The following is a 19,778-nucleotide window of genomic DNA, read 5'->3' as shown; positions in this document are numbered from 1 at the left end:
TATTCATGTCCAGTTTTTCCCTGCCCCCGCCTCCGGGTTGATCTTTATTCTCATATTTGTTACTTTTAACTCAAATTATTTAGATTTCTCTTATGGATTCTTAACATCTCGAAGCAGTGGTCGTAGTCAAATTATGAACAATTAAGTTTATTTGTGTAACATGAATGGTTCATGCATAATTATGAGTATCCTGTAATGTTGTCAGGTATGTTTAATCCAGGCGATGTCAGATGTGACTTGGCCTCCTCCCCCCTCTACCTGACGCAGCCCAATCCACAGCACGGAGGCTGGCAGCAGGGCATTTTGTTGTTAGAGACGACTTCAACCTCCATCAGGTCCTCCAGGGTATAATCCGGTTGTTCCAGTTCAACGCAAGCTTCGGCCCATGCTGGCTGGGTCGCCTCCACCGACCAGAATGCAACAGGAACCTGCAGAACACAACGTAAAGTTGAAACAAGACACGACTCAAGGCAAAACCACTCAAGGTACAAGCCTCTCCACCCGGTACAAGACACTCCTCCAGGGTACAAGACACTCCTATGGGTTAAAACACTCCACCAAGATACAGGCACTACTCCAGAAAACAAGACACTCCACCAGGTACAGGTGGTGCAGATACAAGACAGGTACTTGAATCGGTTCTACCTTCAGACCTTTGCCCGGTCTGCAGGTGAAATCTTTTGATGTTCAATCTGTTCTAAACAGATGTTCTTCTCTCTGCATCCGTCTCACCCTCAGCTGCATCTCACTCAGCATTGCCTCCAATGCTGCAATGTGATTGCTCAGATCTGGGCTTGGCTGCTCCTCCAAGGTGAGCCATGGCACCTGGATGGAAGCCACTTGAGCTGCCACGCCCACCACGCCATCCATACATCCTGGAGAGAGGCAGGTGAGAGGTTCAACGTTAGTGGAATACATAGTATCAGATCGGACTGTACTGATCCATTATCCTTTTTTTCCAGGGATCCTTGAAATAGGTTCCAGTGGTTTTAAAGGAGGTTGTTGGTCTTTGTGGACGTTACAATCCTTAAAGAGGATAAACCTTCAAATGTTGGAGGATTTATTGTGGCGGTAACAGTAACCTTTCAAGGATGTATCACTGAGGAGGCTCTTTGAGACCTTGAAGAGTGAAAAACGGTCCAGAAGGAGGTACATGGACTGATTGAGGGAAAGGTATCCTTGAGAATATTCCAGTTACCTTGAGGAGGTTTAAGAAGTGTCAGTGGTCCTCAATAAGATTGTAGGGGTGGTCCTTAAAGGATTTGCTGTACTCATTACTGCCATTCTTGAGGTGGTCTACAAGGCTTGAGAGGTATTTAGATATCCTTTAGAAAGTTGCCTCGATCCAAGGGTAGGTTCAATCCTTTTGAGGATTTCAGAAAAAATGTACCTTTCGAGAGGTTCTGGGGGTCATTTGTACAATGTAGATATCTAGAGCTTGAGGAAATTCCAGTACTTCTCATGGAGATTGTAGGGGTTCCTGAATATAGGACACAGTGAAGGAGTTCCAGTTTTTCTTTACGAGCTTTTAGGTCATTTTAAGAAGGCTTTGGGACCATTGAGTTCTGGTGGTCTATGAGGAGGTTGGAAGAGTCCTAAATGTGTTTCTATCCTTCTACGGTTTGAGGATCTTTTGAAAATGTACCAGATACTTTTAAGGAGTTTCTGTGGTAGTTTGAACAAGTGGTATCCCAGAGACGGTTCTGTAGGTCCTTAAAGAATGCTTAAGGGGTTGTCAAACACTCAGCAATTCGGTGGGAAGGAAGGAAAGAAAGGAGGTAAGGAAGGAAGGTTAGGAAATAAGGAAGGAATACCAGTGGAAAAGGTAGGAAGCATAGGTAACACACAGCTCAGCCAATCACAAAGCTTCCACAGGAAATGAAGGACATCAGCTGACCTGTATTGACTAACGAGCGCCTGCTGTTGCGCTGGGTCAGAGGAAACTGTCCAATCAGATTGCAGGCCTTACGGAGGTCAAACAGGAAGTTCTCTATCGCCGACAGGAAGAGAACCCACAGACGCTCTGATGCCTGTCTGTCCTCCACACCTGAGGGGTCACAGTCTGACAGGAGATGCATCAGACGCTGGGACAGACCTGCAGGTACACAGACAGACAGTCACAGGTGAGAGACAGACGGGCAGACAGGTGTACGAACGGGTGTTTCGTTTGGATCGTTTCTTTCCTACCGCTGCAGATACGGTATGCGAGGGCTCTCGTCTCGTCCATCTCGTCTCGCAGGAAGCTGCCGTCCGCTGAGCTACCGAGTGACGCCGCCAGCTGCTGGAAACAGGAAGTGACCCGAGCGAGCGCCTCCTGAGCGCGCTCACACTCGCCCTGCTGCCGCCGCCGCACCGCCAACTCGTCAACCGAACGACGCCAACGGCTCATGATGTCATCGCCTTCCCGCCGGGGAGCAGGACAGGTGTACAGATCTGTTATCGTTGTCTGAGGGTATTTATTATTGATTTTAATCCAAGATGGGTTGATTTATTAAAAACACTGATTAAAAACTACCTGAGAACGTTTAATGTCAATGTCACTGTTTGCGTAGTTACGGCGGTTGGCCTGTAGAGGGCAGCTTTAAACATGGGAGGTCAGTGTCATCGGAGCTGAAATTTTGAACATCATATTAAAAGAAAATACATTGAAATCATGAAATGTATTTTCCTGTAAAGAAGATATCTCAGTAAAACAGTAATTATTGGTCTATGTTATGTGAGATTCAGGTATTTAACAGACCCTTTGTACGGGATCACTTTATTATACTTGACTTCTAACTTTATCTTTAACCTAAATCAGTTTGACACCATGATGTAGGCTTCAAATGCATATTGTAGACTTTTCTGTCTATAGCTTCTCTCTGACATCACGTTGAGTTTTTTCAAAAATGTATGATATGTATTAGTTTCTATTGATCCTGGTGCCATTCATATTGAAAATCCATAATGTGTGTCCACAAAGCATCTGTGAAACATCCGTCTTCAGAGCTTCAAGCTGCAACTGGGTGTTAAGCTGCTCTTTTTAAACTGTAACAAATATAAATGTAAACCTTAAGAGGTTCGATTAGTAAATCAAAGGTGGAGTAGGATTTCTATAATCTGGCAACCCACAAGTTACTCCTAATAAATGCCTCTTTACTGATAAAGCCTCAGTAAATCTGATGTATTATTCACTAATAAAACAAGTAACAACTTATTAACAGCTTTTAAACTTGTTATAATCAGAAACTTATCAAGACATAGTGTGGTAAAGATGACCTAGTAGAGGAAGAGGACAGCAATGATTTAAATCTGCGATATAAACAATATATTAGTAATTTACAGATTTATAATGTTTAAAAGGTTGTCATCGAGACATAAGAGAGTTCAGGATTCAAGAGGACGTTTTGAAGGTGGGTGTCCTACCTGCTGCTGATCCCGACTCATCAACCTTCTCCTCCTTCTGTATTGCAGGACTGTGCGATGTCAGGCAGGTTTCTATAAACATTCTTCTTCTCCTCTCAGGGGAGTCAGTGCGTTTTAATTAACGCCAGCTGAGGTACTCCCAGGAGCCTCTTTATTTTACCCCCAGCTCTGTCTTGCAGGCAAACCTCTGCGTCAGGGATTCACCTGTCCAGGTAGACTGGGTCACGTCAGGGTTATTTATAGGCAGATGGACCCAGGTGCTGTTGTTCTAGTCTTTTCCATCCCTTCAATGCTGCTGTCGTCACTTTAAAGATGTTTGTTAGCATTCATGGTTGTTTCTGAAAAACTATTTAATCTTCAGATTCATGCTCTTCACAGGTGTTCCCAGGTGAATTTGAAAGACAAACTGATTGATTATTTGCCTGAAGAGGCAGAGCACATGAAGTTCACACTTTCCCCAGGTAGCCAATCTAATCAAGCAAGAGGCAGGCTTTACTAAACTCCTCCACTTCCTTTTTCCGATTCTGCCGAGTGAAGCCGATGTGTAAGTGTCTTAAAACGTGCCTTCTGTCTCCTGGAAAATCAGGCACATCTTGTCTCAAAAAGATGCAGAAAAGCTGGTTCACACGTTTGTTACTTCCAGACTAGATTACTGCAACTCCTTATTATCAGGCTGCTCTAATAAGTCTCTTAAGTCCCTCCAGTTGATCCAGAATGCTGCAGCTCGTGTACTCACAAAAACTAAGAAAAGAGATCACATGACTCCTGTATTAGCTGCTCTGCACTGGCTCCCTGTAAAATCAAGAATCACATTTAAAATTCTTCTCCTCACCTACAAAGCCTTGATTGGTGATGCACCATCATATCTTAAGGAGCTTGTAGTACCATATTGCCCCACTAGAGAGCTGCTCACTAAATGCGGGGCTACTTGTGGTTCCTAGAGTCCTACAAAGTAGGATGGGAGCCAGAGCCTTCAGTTATCAAGCTCCTCTTTTATGGAACCAGCTTCCACTTTCAGTCCGGGAGGCAGACACAGTCACCTCATTCAAGAATAGACTTAAGACTTTCCTCTTTAATAGTGCTTATAGTTAGGGCTGAATCAGGTTTGCCCTGGTCGAGCCCCTTGATATGCTGCTATAGGCTTATAGGCTGCTGGGGGATGTTTTAGGATACACTGAGCACCTCTCTCCTCTTCTCTCGCTCCTTATGGATGAATTTACATCTCTCCATTGCACCTTATTAACTCTGCTTCCTCCCCGGAGTCGTTGTGACTTCACGTCTCATTGGGTCCATTGGACCTGGAGGTGTCTGATGCTGGTGAGCCGGCCTCCCGCATTGGCCCTGCTGATGCGCCGCCCCCTCCTCTCTACCTCCTTCTGTTTCATTGATTGGAGTTCCATTCATACATTGTCATATTCATGTAATGTGTTTATGTAACTTTGTAAATGCTGTTCATCTGGTCACATGACATCTATTCTTCTGTCCATCCGGGGAGAGGGATCCTCCTCTGTTGCTCTCCTGAAGGTTTCTTCCCTTTTTTCCCTGTCAAAGGTTATTTTTGGGGAGTTTTTCCTGATCCGATGTGAGGTCAAAGGTCAGGGAAGTCGTATGTGTACAGATTGTAAAGCCCTCTGAGGCAAATTTGTAATTTGTGATATTGGGCTATACAAAATAAACTGAATTGAATTGAATTGAATTCATGTACTCATGTGTTTTCAGCTTCGCTCAGAGACAACATGGCTTCCAGATTGAAGGAGGATCTCTGCTGTCCGGTCTGTCAGGAAGTCTTTAGAGATCCCGTTGTCCTGTCCTGTAGCCACAGCTTCTGTAAAGACTGTCTGAAGAGATGGTGGAGAGAGAAACCAACTCAGGAGTGTCCAGTTTGTAAGAGAAGATCTTCAAAGTCAGATCCACCTAGTAACCTGGTGCTAAAGAACCTGTGTGAGTCCTTCTTAGACGAGAAAGACCAGAGAGCTCCAGAGACTCTCTGCAGTCTGCACTCTGAGAAACTCAAACTCTTCTGTCTGGACCATCAGCAGCCGGTGTGTGTCGTCTGCAGAGATTCAGAGAAACACACCGACCACAGAATCAGACCCATCGATGAAGCTGCTCCACAACTCAAGAAGAAACTTCAGGAAGCTCTGGAGCCCTTAAAGGAGAAGTTAAAGGTTTTAGAACAAGTCAAAGGAAACTGTGATCAAACAGCAGAACACATGAAGGTCCAGGTCCGACGAGCAGAGAGACAGATTCAGGATCAGTTTAAGAAGCTCCACCAGTTTCTAGAGGAGGAAGAGGAGGCCAGGATATCTGCTCTGAGGGAGGAAGAGGAGCAGAAGAGTGGGGTGATGAAGGAGAAGATGGAGGCTCTGAGCAGAGGGATAGCAGCTCTTTCAGACACAGTCAGAGCCACAGAGGACGAGCTGAGAGCTGAAGACGTCTCGTTCCTCAACAACTACAAGGCTGCAGTGGAAAGAGTCCAGCAGCGCCCCCTGCTGGAGGATCCACAGCTGCTCTCAGGAGCTCTGATAGACGAGGCCAAACACCTGGGCAACCTGACCTTCAACATCTGGAGCAAGATAAAGGACCTGGTCTCCTACGCTCCTGTGGTTCTGGACCCAAACACTGCTCATCCAGGACTCCTCCTGTCTGAAGACCTGACCAGTGTGACATGTGGACAGAGACAGAAGCTTCCTGATAATCCAGAGAGGTTTGATGGATTCTGGTCTGTTCTGAGCTCTGAGGGCTCTGGGACTCACAGCTGGGATGTCGAGGTAGGAGACGATACCGGCTGGTTTCTGGGTGTGTTAGCAGAGTCCGTCCAGAGGGAGGAACTCATACAGTCTGGTTTATGGACAATAGGGTTGTATGAAGGTGAATACTCATCGCGGTCACCATCAGGTCCAGTCACTGATCTCGTCGTGCAGAAGAAGCCTCAGAGGATCAGAGTGACTCTGGACTGGACCGGAGGAACGCTGTCGTTCTCTGATCCTGAAACTAACACACACATTCACACCTTCACACACTCTTTCACTGAGAGGATGTTCCCATTCTTTGACACTAAAGATAAAGTGAATATATTACCAATGAAGGTCAGTGTGACAGTGGAACAGAGCAGTTAGAGATAATGAGGATGATAATATTATGATATATATGGTTTTTCAATGAATTTAACCTGTTGAGCTGCACCTGTCCTCCTGCTGTTTTATTAATACAAAGACATGTTTATCTAGGTTTCATTCTGGTTTTTATTTCTCTTTTCACAGTAATTTACAAATACCTGTACATTTTGATTACAATAAGTTAGTGTAATTATAGGATACAGGAGAGTATATTGTACCCAGTCTTGCCGGTGGAACTACTGCCAGTAAAGTTTTGTCATGTTTGAATGACATCAGAAAATATCTGGATGACTCAGTCGCTCTACTGTTTTGATCCAGCAGAGGCACTGTAAATGAGCAAACCGGTTCTCACTATCAGTGTTCCAGCATGAAAAGCATTCAGCGACACTCCGCATGAAGCCTAGAGCCTGAAGCCTGAAGCCTGAAGCATGAATCATGAAGCCTAAAGCCTGAAGCATGAAGCCTAAAGCCTAAAGCCTAAAGCCTGAAGCATGAAGCCTAAAGCCTAAAACCTGAAGCATGAAGCCTAAAGCCTGAAGCCTGAAGCATGAAGCCTAAAGCCTAAAGCCTAAAGCCTGAAGCATGAAGCCTAAAGCCTGAAGCCTGAAGCATGAAGCCTAAAGCATGAAGCATGAAGCCTAAAGCATGAAGCATGAAGCCTAAAGCCTGAAGCATGAAGCCTAAAGCCTAAAGCCTGAAGCCTGAAGCATGAAGCCTAAAGCATGAAGCATGAAGCCTAAAGCATGAAGCATGAAGCCTAAAGCATGAAGCATGAAGCCTAAAGCCTAAAGCCTGAAGCCTGAAGCATGAAGCCTAAAGCATGAAGCATGAAGCCTAAAGCATGAAGCATGAAGCCTAAAGCCTAAAGCCTGAAGCCTGAAGCATGAAGCCTAAAGCCTGAAGCCTGAAGCCTGAAGCATGAAGCCTAAAGCCTGAAGCCTGAAGCCTAAAGCCTGAAGCCTGAAGCCTAAAGCATGAAGCATGAAGCCTAAAGCCTAAAGCCTGAAGCCTGAAGCATGAAGCCTAAAGCCTGAAGCCTGAAGCATGAAGCATGAAGCCTAAAGCCTAAAGCCTAAAGCCTGAAGCCTGAAGCATGAAGCCTAAAGCCTGAAGCCTGAAGCATGAAGCATGAAGCCTAAAGCCTAAAGCCTAAAGCATGAAGCCTAAAGCCTGAAGCCTGAAGCCTGAAGCCTGAAGCCTGAAGCCTAAAGCCTAAAGCCTGAAGCCTGAAGCATGAAGCATAAAGCAAGACCTCTCACCTCTGTCCTTATCCTTTACACTAGAGCCTCCTCTCTCCTCTGTCCTTATCCTTCACACTAGAGCATCCTCTCTCCTCTGTCCTCATCCTTCTAGACCTTTCTGCTGCCTTTGACACAGTGAACCACCAGATCCTCATGTCCTCCCTCCAGGACCTGGGTATCTCAGGCTCTGCGCTCTCCCTCTTCTCATCCTACCTCACCGACCGCACTTACCGGGTAACCTGGAGAGGATCTGTGTCTGAGCCTTGTCCTCTCACTACTGGGGTCCCTCAGGGCTCAGTCATGGATCCCCTTCTCTTCTCTCTGGACACTAACTCTCTCGGCTCTGTCATTCTCTCGCATGGCTTCTCCTAGTATAGCTATGCTGATGACACCCAACTGATCCTGCAGCACCTCTACAACCTGAGCCTGAGACAGGAGGAGGTCCCGGTGCTGTGGATAACACATTGTGCCTGGTCCCTGTTCCAAAGAAGTCAACTTCACCTGACCTCAAGGACTTCAGACCAGTTGGCCTCACATGCCATGTGATGAAGGTGCTGGAGAGGCTGGTCTTGGCCCACCTTTGACCTCAGGTGAAATCCTCATTCTACCCTCTGCAGTTTGCTTACCAGCCTCGTGTGGGAGTGGATGACGCCACCATCTACCTGCTGCAGCGAGCTCAGTCCACCTGGTTCTTTGGGAGTTTTTCGTGATCCGATGTGAGGTTAAAGGTCAGGGATGTTGTATGTGTACAGATTGTAAAGCCCTCTGAGGCTAATTTGTAATTTGTGATGGACTATACAAAATAAACTGAACTGAATACATAGAGATAGAAAATAATGTTGGGCTTAAGATCAAGCCCTGAACTTATACTGTTCTAACAACAGTATCTGTAACAGTAGTAACAGAAATGTTAACACTAGTTATTGTATTAACACTAATCAGTAATACTAATTACTAATCAGTAAACAGTGGTAATATATGCAAAGCTAAAAAATCTGCAATGAGTCATATTTCAGTGTCTGTAGTTTATTCAATGTTTTAATGGAGCACACACTGCACATGCTCCACCCACTACAAAGACAGGAAGTGACAACAGCTGTTGCAGGCTAGCCGACCAACAGTGTTCTCCTCCTCATCATTATAGCCTTCATCATCATCATCATCATTCATCAAATATCAAATCAAACAATAGCACTTTATAAAGACAGAAAACTTAAAGGAACAGTCCAACAGCTCATTAAATCATCTTGTTCTGTTGTGTCTGAGGGAAACTGTTAGCTTAGCACAAAGAGTGGCTAGCAGGGGGAAACTGTTAGCTTAGCACAAAGGGCTGCAAGCAGGGGGAACTGATAGCTTAGCACAAAAAGTGGCTAGCAGGGAGAAACTTTTAGCTTAGCACAAAGGGCTGCAAGCAGGGGGAACTGTTAGCTTAGCACAAAAAGTGGCTAGCAGGGAGAAACTTTTAGCTTAGCTCAAAGAGGCGCTAGTAGGGAGAAACTGTTAGCTTAGCAACAAGAGTGGCTAACAGGAGGAAACTAATAGCTTAGCACAAAGGGCTGAACATTTAGCTTAGCACAAAGGGCTGCAAGCAGGGGGAAACTGTTAGCTTAGCAAAGGGCTGAACACTTAGCTTAGCACAAAGGGTGAAAGCAGGGGGAAACTGTTAGCTTGGTTCATTTAAAAGGAAAACTGTTCATGAAGTCTCCACCGCAGCACTGTGGTAAGACATCCGTGTTGGTTGTTAATTATTATTTAACATTCACAGAAGACACGTCGTGAAAAACATCCGCAAACGTGATCTCTGCCCCCACAGTGTTGTTTCCTGTCAACAACATCTCACCGATTATTGTGTTTATGTCACTGACACAAACATGTGAATGTGTAAAGATTCAGAAAAGTTACAGTTACAACCGAATAAAATACATTCGTACACCCAGTTCATTAAAAGTTATTCATTGTATTTTAGCAAACCGCGACAAATACACAACCATGTAGCTAATTTAGACTTAATTATGATATTTAATAAGGCATCTTGGAATAATATGTGAGTACCTGTGAGTTAGAACAACGCAATGTTTTCCTTTTCTTTATATTCTGCCTACATTGTGGGAATACAGTTCCACAGGAAGCCATGGCTTTGATGGAGCTCGGCTAACAGTCCCCTCTATTTCCAGTCTTTGTGCTAAGCTAGGCTAACAATCCTGGACCTCTGTTTGTACTGGAGTGTGAAGAAAATAGAGAACAAGTGCATTTAATGAACGTCGGTTACATATTCACACATAATAAACGGTTACATGTTATGTTTTCAACATGGTTAATTGGTGTTATTTAAAGTCTCTTTCAGTCTGCACAGTACAGTGGGGTCAGTCTACAACAGCTTCAATGTTCACAGACAGAAGCCTCCTCTGATTGGCTGACGGGTGTCCTGTGACACCAGCTGACAGTTTGGATCCTTCTGTTGTTTCCGAATATAAAAGAAAACAGCTTGTTCGTAGTTTGTCCAGCAGGAGGCGACAAAGAGAAAAAACCTTCACAGTAAAACATAAGCGAGAGAGAGAGAGAGAGATAAACTCCGCCTCTTCTCTGCGATGATGTCATCACCTGGTCCTAGTCTGATTGGCTGTAGCCACAGGAGGGAGGGGGGGTGGGGGTTATGCTGGTATTCAGAGGAGGGCGGAGTCAGAGTGGACAGGTGTGTCAGTGTTTGATGGGTCCGTCTATAAGTGAGTGATTCTGTTGTCCCTTTGTTGTTATTGTGGTTCTGATGTTGTTCTTGTTGTTTTTCTCAGGCCTACACCTCAGAGCAGGATTTGGGATTAGAGAGGTTATGACAGTGGTTCACTTCTTACTGGGCTAGGAGACACGTCTAGGAGACACGTCCAGGAGGTTAGGTGTGATAGCAGATGTGTGTGTGTGTGTGTGTGTGTGTGTGTGTGTGTGTGTGTGTGTGTGTGTGTGTGTGCGTGTGTGTCATTTAGCTCGGATGTCTTCGGAGGGCGAGACTGCCAAAGCTCTTTGGCCTTCGATGGCGGTTTTGAATTATATTATATATTTTATATTTGTCTGTTCCACACAGCTTCGGGGTTCCCATCGACACCAAAAGATGAATAAAGTATATAATCTACTCTATAAGAACACATAAACACGTCCATGTAATTATAGCCTGGTGGTATTATCGTACGGGCCGCCGGTTCTGGTGCGGTGTGTTGTTGCGTTGTTGCGGTGACTCGTTTTGTTGCTGGTTCTGGTCGCACTACTGTTGTTGTTGTTGTTGTTGTTGTTGTTGACTCTCTGTCACGGCAGCGCGTGCGTGCGCGCGGCGAGCGCCTCCATCAGCTCGTGGCACAGACACTGACAGAAGCCGTAGAGGACGAGCAGCAGCAGCGTGGAGGGAACCAGACTCACCAGGACCACGCCCAGCCACAGCTGACCAATCATCAGCAGGTAAATCCCCAGAGGCAGAGAGCTGAAGTACACCTGTCACACACACACACAACCACACACACACACACACACACACACACACGTCAGGGCCCGTCCTCCCGGCACTGGTTCGACTGGTTGTGAGTGTACTGACCAGGCAGAGCGCCCCCAGGAGGCAGCGGGGGAAGCTGCGGGACGTCCAGGCGCGACACTTCTGAGCCGGCAGGTTGCAGGGCAGCGAGTCCAGGCTGGGGGGGCGGTACAGGCCCACCACGTTCAGCATGCTCAGGGAGTCCGAGGACGGGGAATCCTCCGGGAGCTCCATGATGGTGATGACCAGGCAGTCTGAGGAGCGGTGGGACGACTCCACGCCTCCTCTTCCTGAGAGAGAGGGAGGGAGGGAGAAAAATAAGTTTTATGTTCCAGTCTGGAACGAGGAAATGGAACATGACAAAGGAAACTCATCTGGTTATTTTACCGGTCAGACTGTTTGGACTCAGCACCACCTCCCCGCCTCCTCCTCCTCCTCCTCCTCCTCCTCCTCCTCCTCCTCCGACTCCGCCTCCTCCTCGGCGAGCTCGGTCCTGACAAGACAGAACAGCCAGGATGTGTCGGTCGTCCTCCATCAACCACACCTTCAGGACAGAGACAGGGAGACGGCTTGTCCAACTCGGAAATGGAGGAGAATCCCTTCCTAAATAAGTCTCACCTCCTCGTTAATAAGTCTCACCTCCTCGTTAATAAGTCTCACCTCGTTAATAAGTCTCACCTCCTCGTTAATAAGTCTCACCTCCTCATTAATAAGTCTCACCTCCTCGTCGGGTACGTAGGTCTCGTGGCGACAGAATGGACAGCAGATGATTGACGGCGAAGACTCTCCTGAAAATAAACCAGAGGAGTCACATGACACTCTTTACCAGGTCAAGTTAACTAATCTTTACCAGGTCAAGTTAACTAATCTTTACCAGGTCAAGTGAAGTCATCTTTACCGGCTAAAGTGAACTAACCTTTACCAGGTCAAGTTAACTAATCTTTACCAGGTCAAGTTAACTAATCTTTACCGGCTAAAGTGAACTAACCTTTACCAGGTCAAGTGAACTAACCTTTGCCAGGTCAAGTGAAGTCATCTTTACCGGCTAAAGTGAACTAACCTTTACCGGGTTAAGTGAACTAACCTTTACCGGGTTAAGTGAACTAACCTTTGCCAGGTCAAGTGAAGTCATCTTTACCGGCTAAAGTGAACTAACCTTTACCGGGTTAAGTGAACTAACCTTTACCAGTTCAAGTGAACTAACCTTTACCAGTTCAAGTGAACTAACCTTTACCAGGTCAAGTGAACTAACCTTTGCCAGTTCAAGTGAAGTCATCTTTACCGGCTAAAGTGAACTAATCTTTACCAGGTCAAGTGAACTAACCTTTACCAGGTCAAGTGAACTAACCTTTACCAGGTCAAGTGAAGTCATCTTTACCGGCTAAAGTGAACTAATCTTTACCAGGTCAAGTGAACTAACCTTTACCGGGTCAAGTGAACTAACCTTTACCAGGTCAAGTGAACTAACCTTTACCAGGTCAAGTGAAGTCATCTTTACCGGCTAAAGTGAACTAATCTTTACCAGGTCAAGTGAACTAACCTTTACCAGGTCAAGTGAACTAACCTTTACTGGGTCAAGTGAACTAACCTTCAAGTGAACTAATCTTTAGCAGGTCAAGTGAACTAACATTTACCGGGTCAAGTGAACTAACCTTTACCAGGTCAAGTGAACTAACCTTTACTGGGTCAAGTGAACTAACCTTCAAGTGAACTAATCTTTACCAGGTCAAGTGAACTAATCTTTACCGGGTCAAGTGAACTAACCTTTACCGGGTCAAGTGAACTAACCTTCAAGTGAACTAATCTTTACCAGGTCAAGTGAACTAATCTTTACCGGGTCAAGTGAACTAATCTTTACCGGGTCAAGTGAACTAATCTTTACCGGGTCAAGTGAACTAACCTTTACCGGGTCAAGTGAACTAACCTTCAAGTGAACTAATCTTTACCAGGTCAAGTGAACTAATCTTTACCGGGTCAAGTGAACTAACCTTTACCGGGTCAAGTGAACTAACCTTCAAGTGAACTAACCTTTACCGGGTCAAGTGAACTAACCTTTACCGGGTCAAGTGAACTAACCTTCAAGTGAACTAACCTTTACCGGGTCAAGTGAACTAATCTTTACCGGGTCAAGTGAACTAATCTTTACCGGGTCAAGTGAACTAACCTTTACCGGGTCAAGTGAACTAACCTTTACCGGGTCAAGTGAACTAACCTTTACCAGGTCAAGTGAACTAACCTTTACCGGGTCAAGTGAACTAACCTTTACCAGGTCAAGTGAACTAACCTTTACCGGGTCAAGTGAACTAACCTTTACCAGGTCAAGTGAACTAACCTTTACCGGGTCAAGTGAACTAACCTTTACCAGGTCAAGTGAACTAACCTTTACCGGGTCAAGTGAACTAACCTTTACCGGGTCAAGTGAACTAACCTTTACCGGGTCAAGTGAACTAACCTTTACCAGGTCAAGTGAACTAACCTTTACCGGGTCAAGTGAACTAACCTTTACCGGGTCAAGTGAACTAACCTTTACCAGGTCAAGTGAACTAACCTTTACCGGGTCAAGTGAACTAACCTTTACCAGGTCAAGTGAACTAACCTTTACCGGGTCAAGTGAACTAACCTTTACCAGGTCAAGTGAACTAACCTTTACCGGGTCAAGTGAACTAACCTTTACCAGGTCAAGTGAACTAACCTTTACCAGGTCAAGTGAACTAACCTTTACCAGGTCAAGTGAACTCACCCATGTCGACCATCTTCTTCAGACACTTGGCACAGACGCGGTGCAGACAGCCCAGCAGTTTGGGTTTCCGGCTTCGCGTGTCGTATCGGTTGTAGCAGATCTTACACTCGAGTTCCTCCAGAGTGTAAATCAGAGACTGGGCCCAGGTCTGCACACACACCACAACACACCACAACACACCACAGCACACCACAACACACCACAACACACCACAGCACACCACAACACACCACAGCACACCACAACACACCACAACACACAACAACACACCACAACACACCACAGCACACCACAACACACCACAACACACAACAACACACCACAGCACACAACAACACACCACAACACACCACAACACACAACAACACACCACAGCACACCACAACACACCACAACACACCACAGCACACCACAACACACCACAGCACACCACAACACACCACAACACACAACAACACACCACAACACACCACAACACACAACAACACACCACAACACACCACAACACACAACAACACACCACAGCACACAACAACACACCACAACACACAACAACACACCACAACACACAACAACACACCACAACACGGGGGTCATGGCAGCGTGACAGGGTTCAGCGTCCTTTGTTCAGAACTTTATTTAAATTATAGTTTGAGATCGGATGAAGTTCAGAGTTAATACGGTCTTGGAATCTCACCTTGGCTTCTGACTCCCGGCCAGGCTCCGCCTCCTTCAGCAGGCTCATTCTATTGGCTGTCGTCGTCACCTGAACCAGGAAGAATGAGGGGGCAGCGGTTGGGCGGGGCTTAGCTCAACCTGAGGCCGTCAGCTGACTGGAAGACAAAACATTTTTTAGTAGTGAAACTGCTCTTCAGCGAGCGGCGAGACGACGATCTGCTTGTTTCTGTCCATTTCAAACAGGAAGTAGTATTTGGGGTATTGATGGAAATTAAACTGAAAGTAGACAAACGCATGTGATTTTTTTTTTTGTGGGGGTGTCTTTGTCCCGTTGATCAACACATCTGGGCGACACCACTGAATGTGGGTACCTACCTGACTCCAGATCAGCCGATCAGTCTGGCAGTCTGAGAGGACGCCCATCTAGAGACAGAGAGACGGGTCTGAGACACAGTACACAGTATCCACAAGGCGTGTACTAACATATGGAGTACTAGCAAGTACTAGCATTGGATTTATTTCTTATCTCGTCTGGTTTGATGTTAATGTTAATTTATTGAGTAGCCTCAGAAACACACACACACATGTGCGCGTACACACACATGTGCGCGCACACACACACACACACACTGTTGTATTTATAGACTGCAGCTGTTATGTAACTGAGGGAGGGGACATTGGGGATGCTGATGTTTCCACGGCAACAGCTTTACCTGTCCCTGAACCCCCGGACGGGCCAATCGGGCAGAAACAACGCGATCAGCTGATTTTACCGACCGATCGGAGAGGAGACGGTGACTTCGGTTGCTCAGTCTGAACTGACTGCAGGTCAGTTATACCTCAATGTATCGTTGACGCTTTCAGGTGTTTGTTTGGAGTCTTCGCTGCAGGTCGTCCGAGATAAACATTTCAAACATTTCACACACCTGGAAGATGACGTCACGGTTCTTCCTCCCAGCTTCAAAGCTCTTTTTCCAGCAGCGGAAAAGTTGTGATGCTTCTAATGACACGTTTACCAAAATACTTTGTTTAGTACTGCAGTATTACAGCTGTGTTCTAGTGTTTCTGAACAGACCTCAGGTCAGTCCGTCTCCCGAAGGACCCCTCTGCTCTGTACCGACGCTCAGAGACAAACAGACCTCAGGTCAGTCCGTCTCCCGAAGGACCCCTCTGCTCTGTACCGACGCTCAGAGACAAACAGACCTCAGGTCAGTCCGTCTCCCGAAGGACCCCTCTGCTCTGTACCGACACTCAGAGACAAACAGACCTCAGGTCAGTCCGTCTCCCGAAGGACCCCTCTGCTCTGTACCGACGCTCAGAGACAAACAGACCTCAGGTCAGTCCGTCTCCCGAAGGACCCCTCTGCTCTGTACGGACGCTCAGAGACAAACAGACCTCAGGTCAGTCCGTCTCCCGAAGGACCCCTCTGCTCTGTACCGACGCTCAGAGACAAACAGACCTCAGGTCAGTCCGTCTCCCGAAGGACCCCTCTGCTCTGTACCGACGCTCAGAGACAAACAGACCTCAGGTCAGTCCGTCTCCCGAAGGACCCCTCTGCTCTGTACCGACGCTCAGAGACAAACAGACCTCAGGTCAGTCCGTCACACAGTCTGTCGGAGATCTCTCCATATTTCCGGCGTGTTATTTTCTCGTCCTCCATTTTGTTCGAGTGTCCGTCAACATGCAGACTGTCTGCTCAAAATCCCACAATGCACTGCTTCACATATGATTGATGTGTGAGTGGCAGTCATGTGGCTGCTGTAGTACCACCACTGTGTAGTAAACTATGTAGTACTATGTCTGTAGTACACTGTATACTGTGCTTTACCGAGTGCCTGTTGTAGAGGGAGCACCGAGTAGAGAACCGGACGGGTTCTAGCAGAACCTTCAGCTGAAGGATCATCATTACCAAGGCTGTGACATCATCATGTGACAACTTTACATTGTAAATATAGGGGGTTATCTGCTCAGGTTGGATTTACCATATCATAAAGAATTATCCATTAATTTGCCAAATACATACATAATAGAAATAGATTGATTCGAGGTTAATTTACTTGCAGGTTACAATTAAATTAAATGGGCTTCACCAAAACCTGAACATTGAGCCGATAAATTAAATGATCAATTAAATTGTTATTCTAGTTATTTGATGAACTACATAAAGCCGCACAATGTTCTCACTGATGGTCGTTTTTTTAAATCACGAAGGTCATATTTTGAGATTTTGTTATTTTAGGCTGCCTTAAAAACATCTGGCCAGGGACAGCAGATGGAAATTAGCCTCTCTGGCTAACTCTGGCTCACTTACAGTCCAACTGTTGATTGGTGTTCATTGTCCCTGCAAAATAAATGAATAAATAAAAAAAATAAAAAAAATAAAGAAGGTCATCAGTGTTAAAGTACGAGACTGTTTGAGAACCAGTTAAACGTTCCTCACACTAACTTTAAAGTGGGAGATGCTCAAAAGCACTAAAAGCAGACGGCAACCTCCGGTTCTTTACAGTCAAGCCGGAGTTAAAGTGTCTTAAAGCTGCGTTCTGTATGAAAATGTATGAACGTTACATTATTTATTCATGTGTTGGTGAAAAAGCCTTGAAACCAACTTTTGGAGCTTTTACAGCATCACGCCAACTAGTCCGCCTGGACAGCCTTGTTGTGCTTATACCAGTCTTGACTCCTCTGGTTGTATAGAAGTCTATGATTCATGTGTTAAAGCTGCATTCTCTCTCCTGACCACCAGGGGGTGACTCCTCTGGTTGTATAGAAGTCTATGCTTCATGTGTTAAAGCTGCATTCTCTCTCCTGACCACCAGGGGGTGACTCCTCTGGTTGTATAGAAGTCTATGCTTCATGTGTTAAAGCTGCATTCTCTCTCCTGACCACCAGGGGGCGACTCCTCTGGTTGTATAGAAGTCTATGCTTCATGTGTTAAAGCTGCATTCTCTCTCCTGACCACCAGGGGGTGACTCCTCTGGTTGTATAGAAGTCTATGCTTCATGTGTTAAAGCTGCATTCTCTCTCCTGACCACCAGGGGGCGACTCCTCTGGTTGTATAGAAGTCTATGCTTCATGCATTTAAGCTGCATTCTCTCTCCTGACCACCAGGGGGCGTCTCCTCTGGTTGTATAGAAGTCTATGTTTCATGTGTTAAAGCTGCATTCTCTCTCCTGACCACCAGTTCATTTAATAAATTATGGTCTATATTGAGTCAAACAGACCATAAAGCAGGATATGCTTTAGGGCGGGGCTACAAAGTGATTGACAGGTCTCTCTACCGTAGACGTATATGGAGTCTTTATGTCACTCCTACTCAGTCCACATATGGTCACTTCCTGTTTGACGGTTCTGGAAAAAACAAGATGGCGACGGCAGATTCAAAACATCCCCTATAGTTCTCAACTTATTAAGAACATTTATTTCTCTCTCATTGCAGTCATCTCTTATTTTATACTGTTATCATCTCTCTATTTATTTATTTATTGCTCAATAAAGTTTTGCGTCAGGCTGTGACATCCCTCCTAAGGCTGCGACCTCATTGGTGGAGAGCCGTACATGTTGCCACGGTGCCGTGTTGCCGCTCACCTGTTGGACGATGGATGTTGGGTTGATGGGTTGATGGGTTGATGGGTTGATGGGTTGATGGGTTGATGGGTGCCGTGGATGTTTAGTTGCCGGCTGAGTTGCTGTTGTGTCACACCGAAGCAACACAGTGATGATTAAACATCAACAATGCGGTTGCTAGTTGCTGATGGTTTCCGTATAGTTTCCCTCAGGCTGAAGCAACATGGTGGTTGTTAAACCTCAACAGTTCATTTCCAAGTTGCTGCAGTTTCTGTTGCTATGGGTTTAGTTGCCGTGGGGTTTAGTTGTTGTAGTCCTTGAAGCTTTAAGGTTGAAACAATATGTGGTTGATAAACATCAAGAGTCTAGTTGCTGGACTCTCTCTTTATTATCAGTTAAAGCAACGCTGCAGTTGTGGAAAATCAGTGGCCTGGTTGCTTTGTATATAATTGCTGCAGATTCGGTTGCTGTAGTCTCATGTCAGGTTAAAGCAACATTAAACATCAACGTGTCTCGATTGCTAGTTGCTGCAGGTGCAGTTGCCTTACATGTTGTCGTCGCCGGCGGGTCCGGTTGCCGGAAGGTCTGTCGTCCGAAGCAACACTGCAGCAACAGTCTGGTTGCCGCCGACGAGTTTGCTGTGGTCTCTCGGGTTGAAGCAACACTGCGGTCGATGCCCGTCATCGGTGTCATCAACAGTCCGTGATCGTCGCGCGCCTCCGCAGCAGCATCGGGGGGGGGGGGGGGGGGGGGGGAGGGGGGGGGGGGGGGGGGTCAGCTCGCCGGCGAACCGAGAAGGTCTACCGGTGTCTCCGGTCCGTTGGTCGCCGGTTGTCGGTCGGTGACCGGGGGCTGGTCTCGGTGACTCACCGTCTCTCTCCTCCTGTCTCACTGCGGCGCGCGCGGCGGCGATGGGAGCCCGGGTTACCGTGGCAACCGGCCCGCAGCAAGGATGACGGGAAATGTTCTCCGACTGACGATGACGTAGGCAGCAGAGAGGATCGATGACGTGATCAATTATCTGATCAGTTCATAAACCTACAGAGAAATCTGTTGATAAATAATAATTACAAATATATATATACAGTATATATATATGTTGTTTATCTTTTCACTTTTTGGGGATTTAATCTGTTTCTATTCAATATATATTTATTTTACTTTTTTAAATAAAATTATTTTATATATTTTTTTTACATAATTTTCTTTTATCTCAGTGTGAAGTTTTTTTTGTTGCTCTCTGTGTTTTCTTACTGCTGTAATTTAAATATTGTAATATCTGTAGTTTCATATTTTAAGAAATTAACTCACATTTGATTGTATTTCTCTAAAATAATAAGGAGCTTCATGTTTACCTCAATCTATCTAAAGCCGAGACAATTTATATCGCTTATAAGTTAAAGTTATAAATGAATAAAAACGGGTATTCAATGCACGTTGTTGTTGTATTTATTTCATCGAAATGTTATTTATATTGTGGTAACTACGATTGTCAACGTTGCTTTCTTGTTTCTGAC

At 45.7% G+C, this 19,778-nt stretch overlaps 3 protein-coding genes across 7 annotated transcripts; 1 reads left to right on the top strand and 2 right to left on the bottom strand.

The window, feature by feature from the left end:
* Positions 1–254: 254 nt before the first annotated feature.
* On the bottom strand, positions 255–2,401 carry zgc:109913 (regulator of G-protein signaling 9-binding protein). Its single transcript, XM_034533282.1, has 4 exons — positions 2,188–2,401; positions 1,898–2,095; positions 733–875; positions 255–428 (listed from the first exon to the last, which is right to left on the bottom strand). Exons 1-4 carry the CDS (start codon positions 2,387–2,389, stop codon positions 255–257), a joined length of 717 nt encoding a protein of 238 aa, XP_034389173.1. The 5' UTR covers positions 2,390–2,401.
* A 2,734-nt stretch (positions 2,402–5,135) lies between these two features.
* LOC117730419 (nuclear factor 7, ovary-like) lies at positions 5,136–6,524 on the top strand. Its single transcript, XM_034532127.1, has one exon. The coding sequence runs from the start codon at positions 5,142–5,144 to the stop codon at positions 6,522–6,524; it is 1,383 nt and encodes a 460-aa protein (XP_034388018.1). The 5' UTR covers positions 5,136–5,141.
* A 2,252-nt stretch (positions 6,525–8,776) lies between these two features.
* Positions 8,777–18,602, bottom strand: LOC117730431 (E3 ubiquitin-protein ligase RNF182). Of its 5 annotated transcripts, none has more exons than XM_034532149.1 (8): positions 18,283–18,602; positions 15,073–15,120; positions 14,717–14,852; positions 14,020–14,167; positions 12,000–12,067; positions 11,667–11,772; positions 11,343–11,569; positions 8,777–11,242 (listed from the first exon to the last, which is right to left on the bottom strand). In XM_034532149.1, exons 3-8 carry the CDS (start codon positions 14,762–14,764, stop codon positions 11,060–11,062), a joined length of 780 nt encoding a protein of 259 aa, XP_034388040.1. In that variant the 5' UTR covers positions 14,765–14,852; positions 15,073–15,120; positions 18,283–18,602; the 3' UTR covers positions 8,777–11,059. The 5 variants fall into 5 exon arrangements, with proteins under 5 accessions (XP_034388040.1, XP_034388037.1, XP_034388039.1 ...); XM_034532146.1 differs by having other exon boundaries at positions 8,780–11,242; positions 11,667–11,823; XM_034532148.1 differs by lacking the exon at positions 18,283–18,602 and adding an exon at positions 16,285–16,344 and having other exon boundaries at positions 8,780–11,242; positions 11,667–11,823.
* Between the last annotated feature and the right edge of the window lie 1,176 nt (positions 18,603–19,778).

The sequence above is a fragment of the Cyclopterus lumpus genome, chromosome 5 (assembly GCF_009769545.1).
Source record: "Cyclopterus lumpus isolate fCycLum1 chromosome 5, fCycLum1.pri, whole genome shotgun sequence".
Classification (NCBI taxonomy): Eukaryota; Metazoa; Chordata; class Actinopteri; order Perciformes; family Cyclopteridae; genus Cyclopterus; species Cyclopterus lumpus.
This window is presented reverse-complemented; position numbering and strand designations above follow the sequence as displayed.

Coding starts and splice junctions, on each gene's coding strand:
- LOC117730431 (XM_034532146.1), bottom strand. CDS start 14,764: ATGAGCCTGCTGAAGGAGGCGGAGCCTGGCCGGGAGTCAGAAGCCAAG. Junction 14,168..14,716: donor GCCGGGAGTCAGAAGCCAAG/GTGAGATTCCAA, acceptor GTGTGTGTGCAG/ACCTGGGCCCAGTCTCTGAT. Junction 11,824..11,999: donor CCTACGTACCCGACGAGGAG/GTGAGACTTATT, acceptor TCTGTCCTGAAG/GTGTGGTTGATGGAGGACGA.
- zgc:109913 (XM_034533282.1), bottom strand. CDS start 2,389: ATGAGCCGTTGGCGTCGTTCGGTTGACGAGTTGGCGGTGCGGCGGCGG. Junction 2,096..2,187: donor CGCATACCGTATCTGCAGCG/GTAGGAAAGAAA, acceptor GTGTACCTGCAG/GTCTGTCCCAGCGTCTGATG. Junction 876..1,897: donor GCGCTCGTTAGTCAATACAG/GTCAGCTGATGT, acceptor GCCTCTCTCCAG/GATGTATGGATGGCGTGGTG.
- LOC117730419 (XM_034532127.1), top strand. CDS start 5,142: ATGGCTTCCAGATTGAAGGAGGATCTCTGCTGTCCGGTCTGTCAGGAA.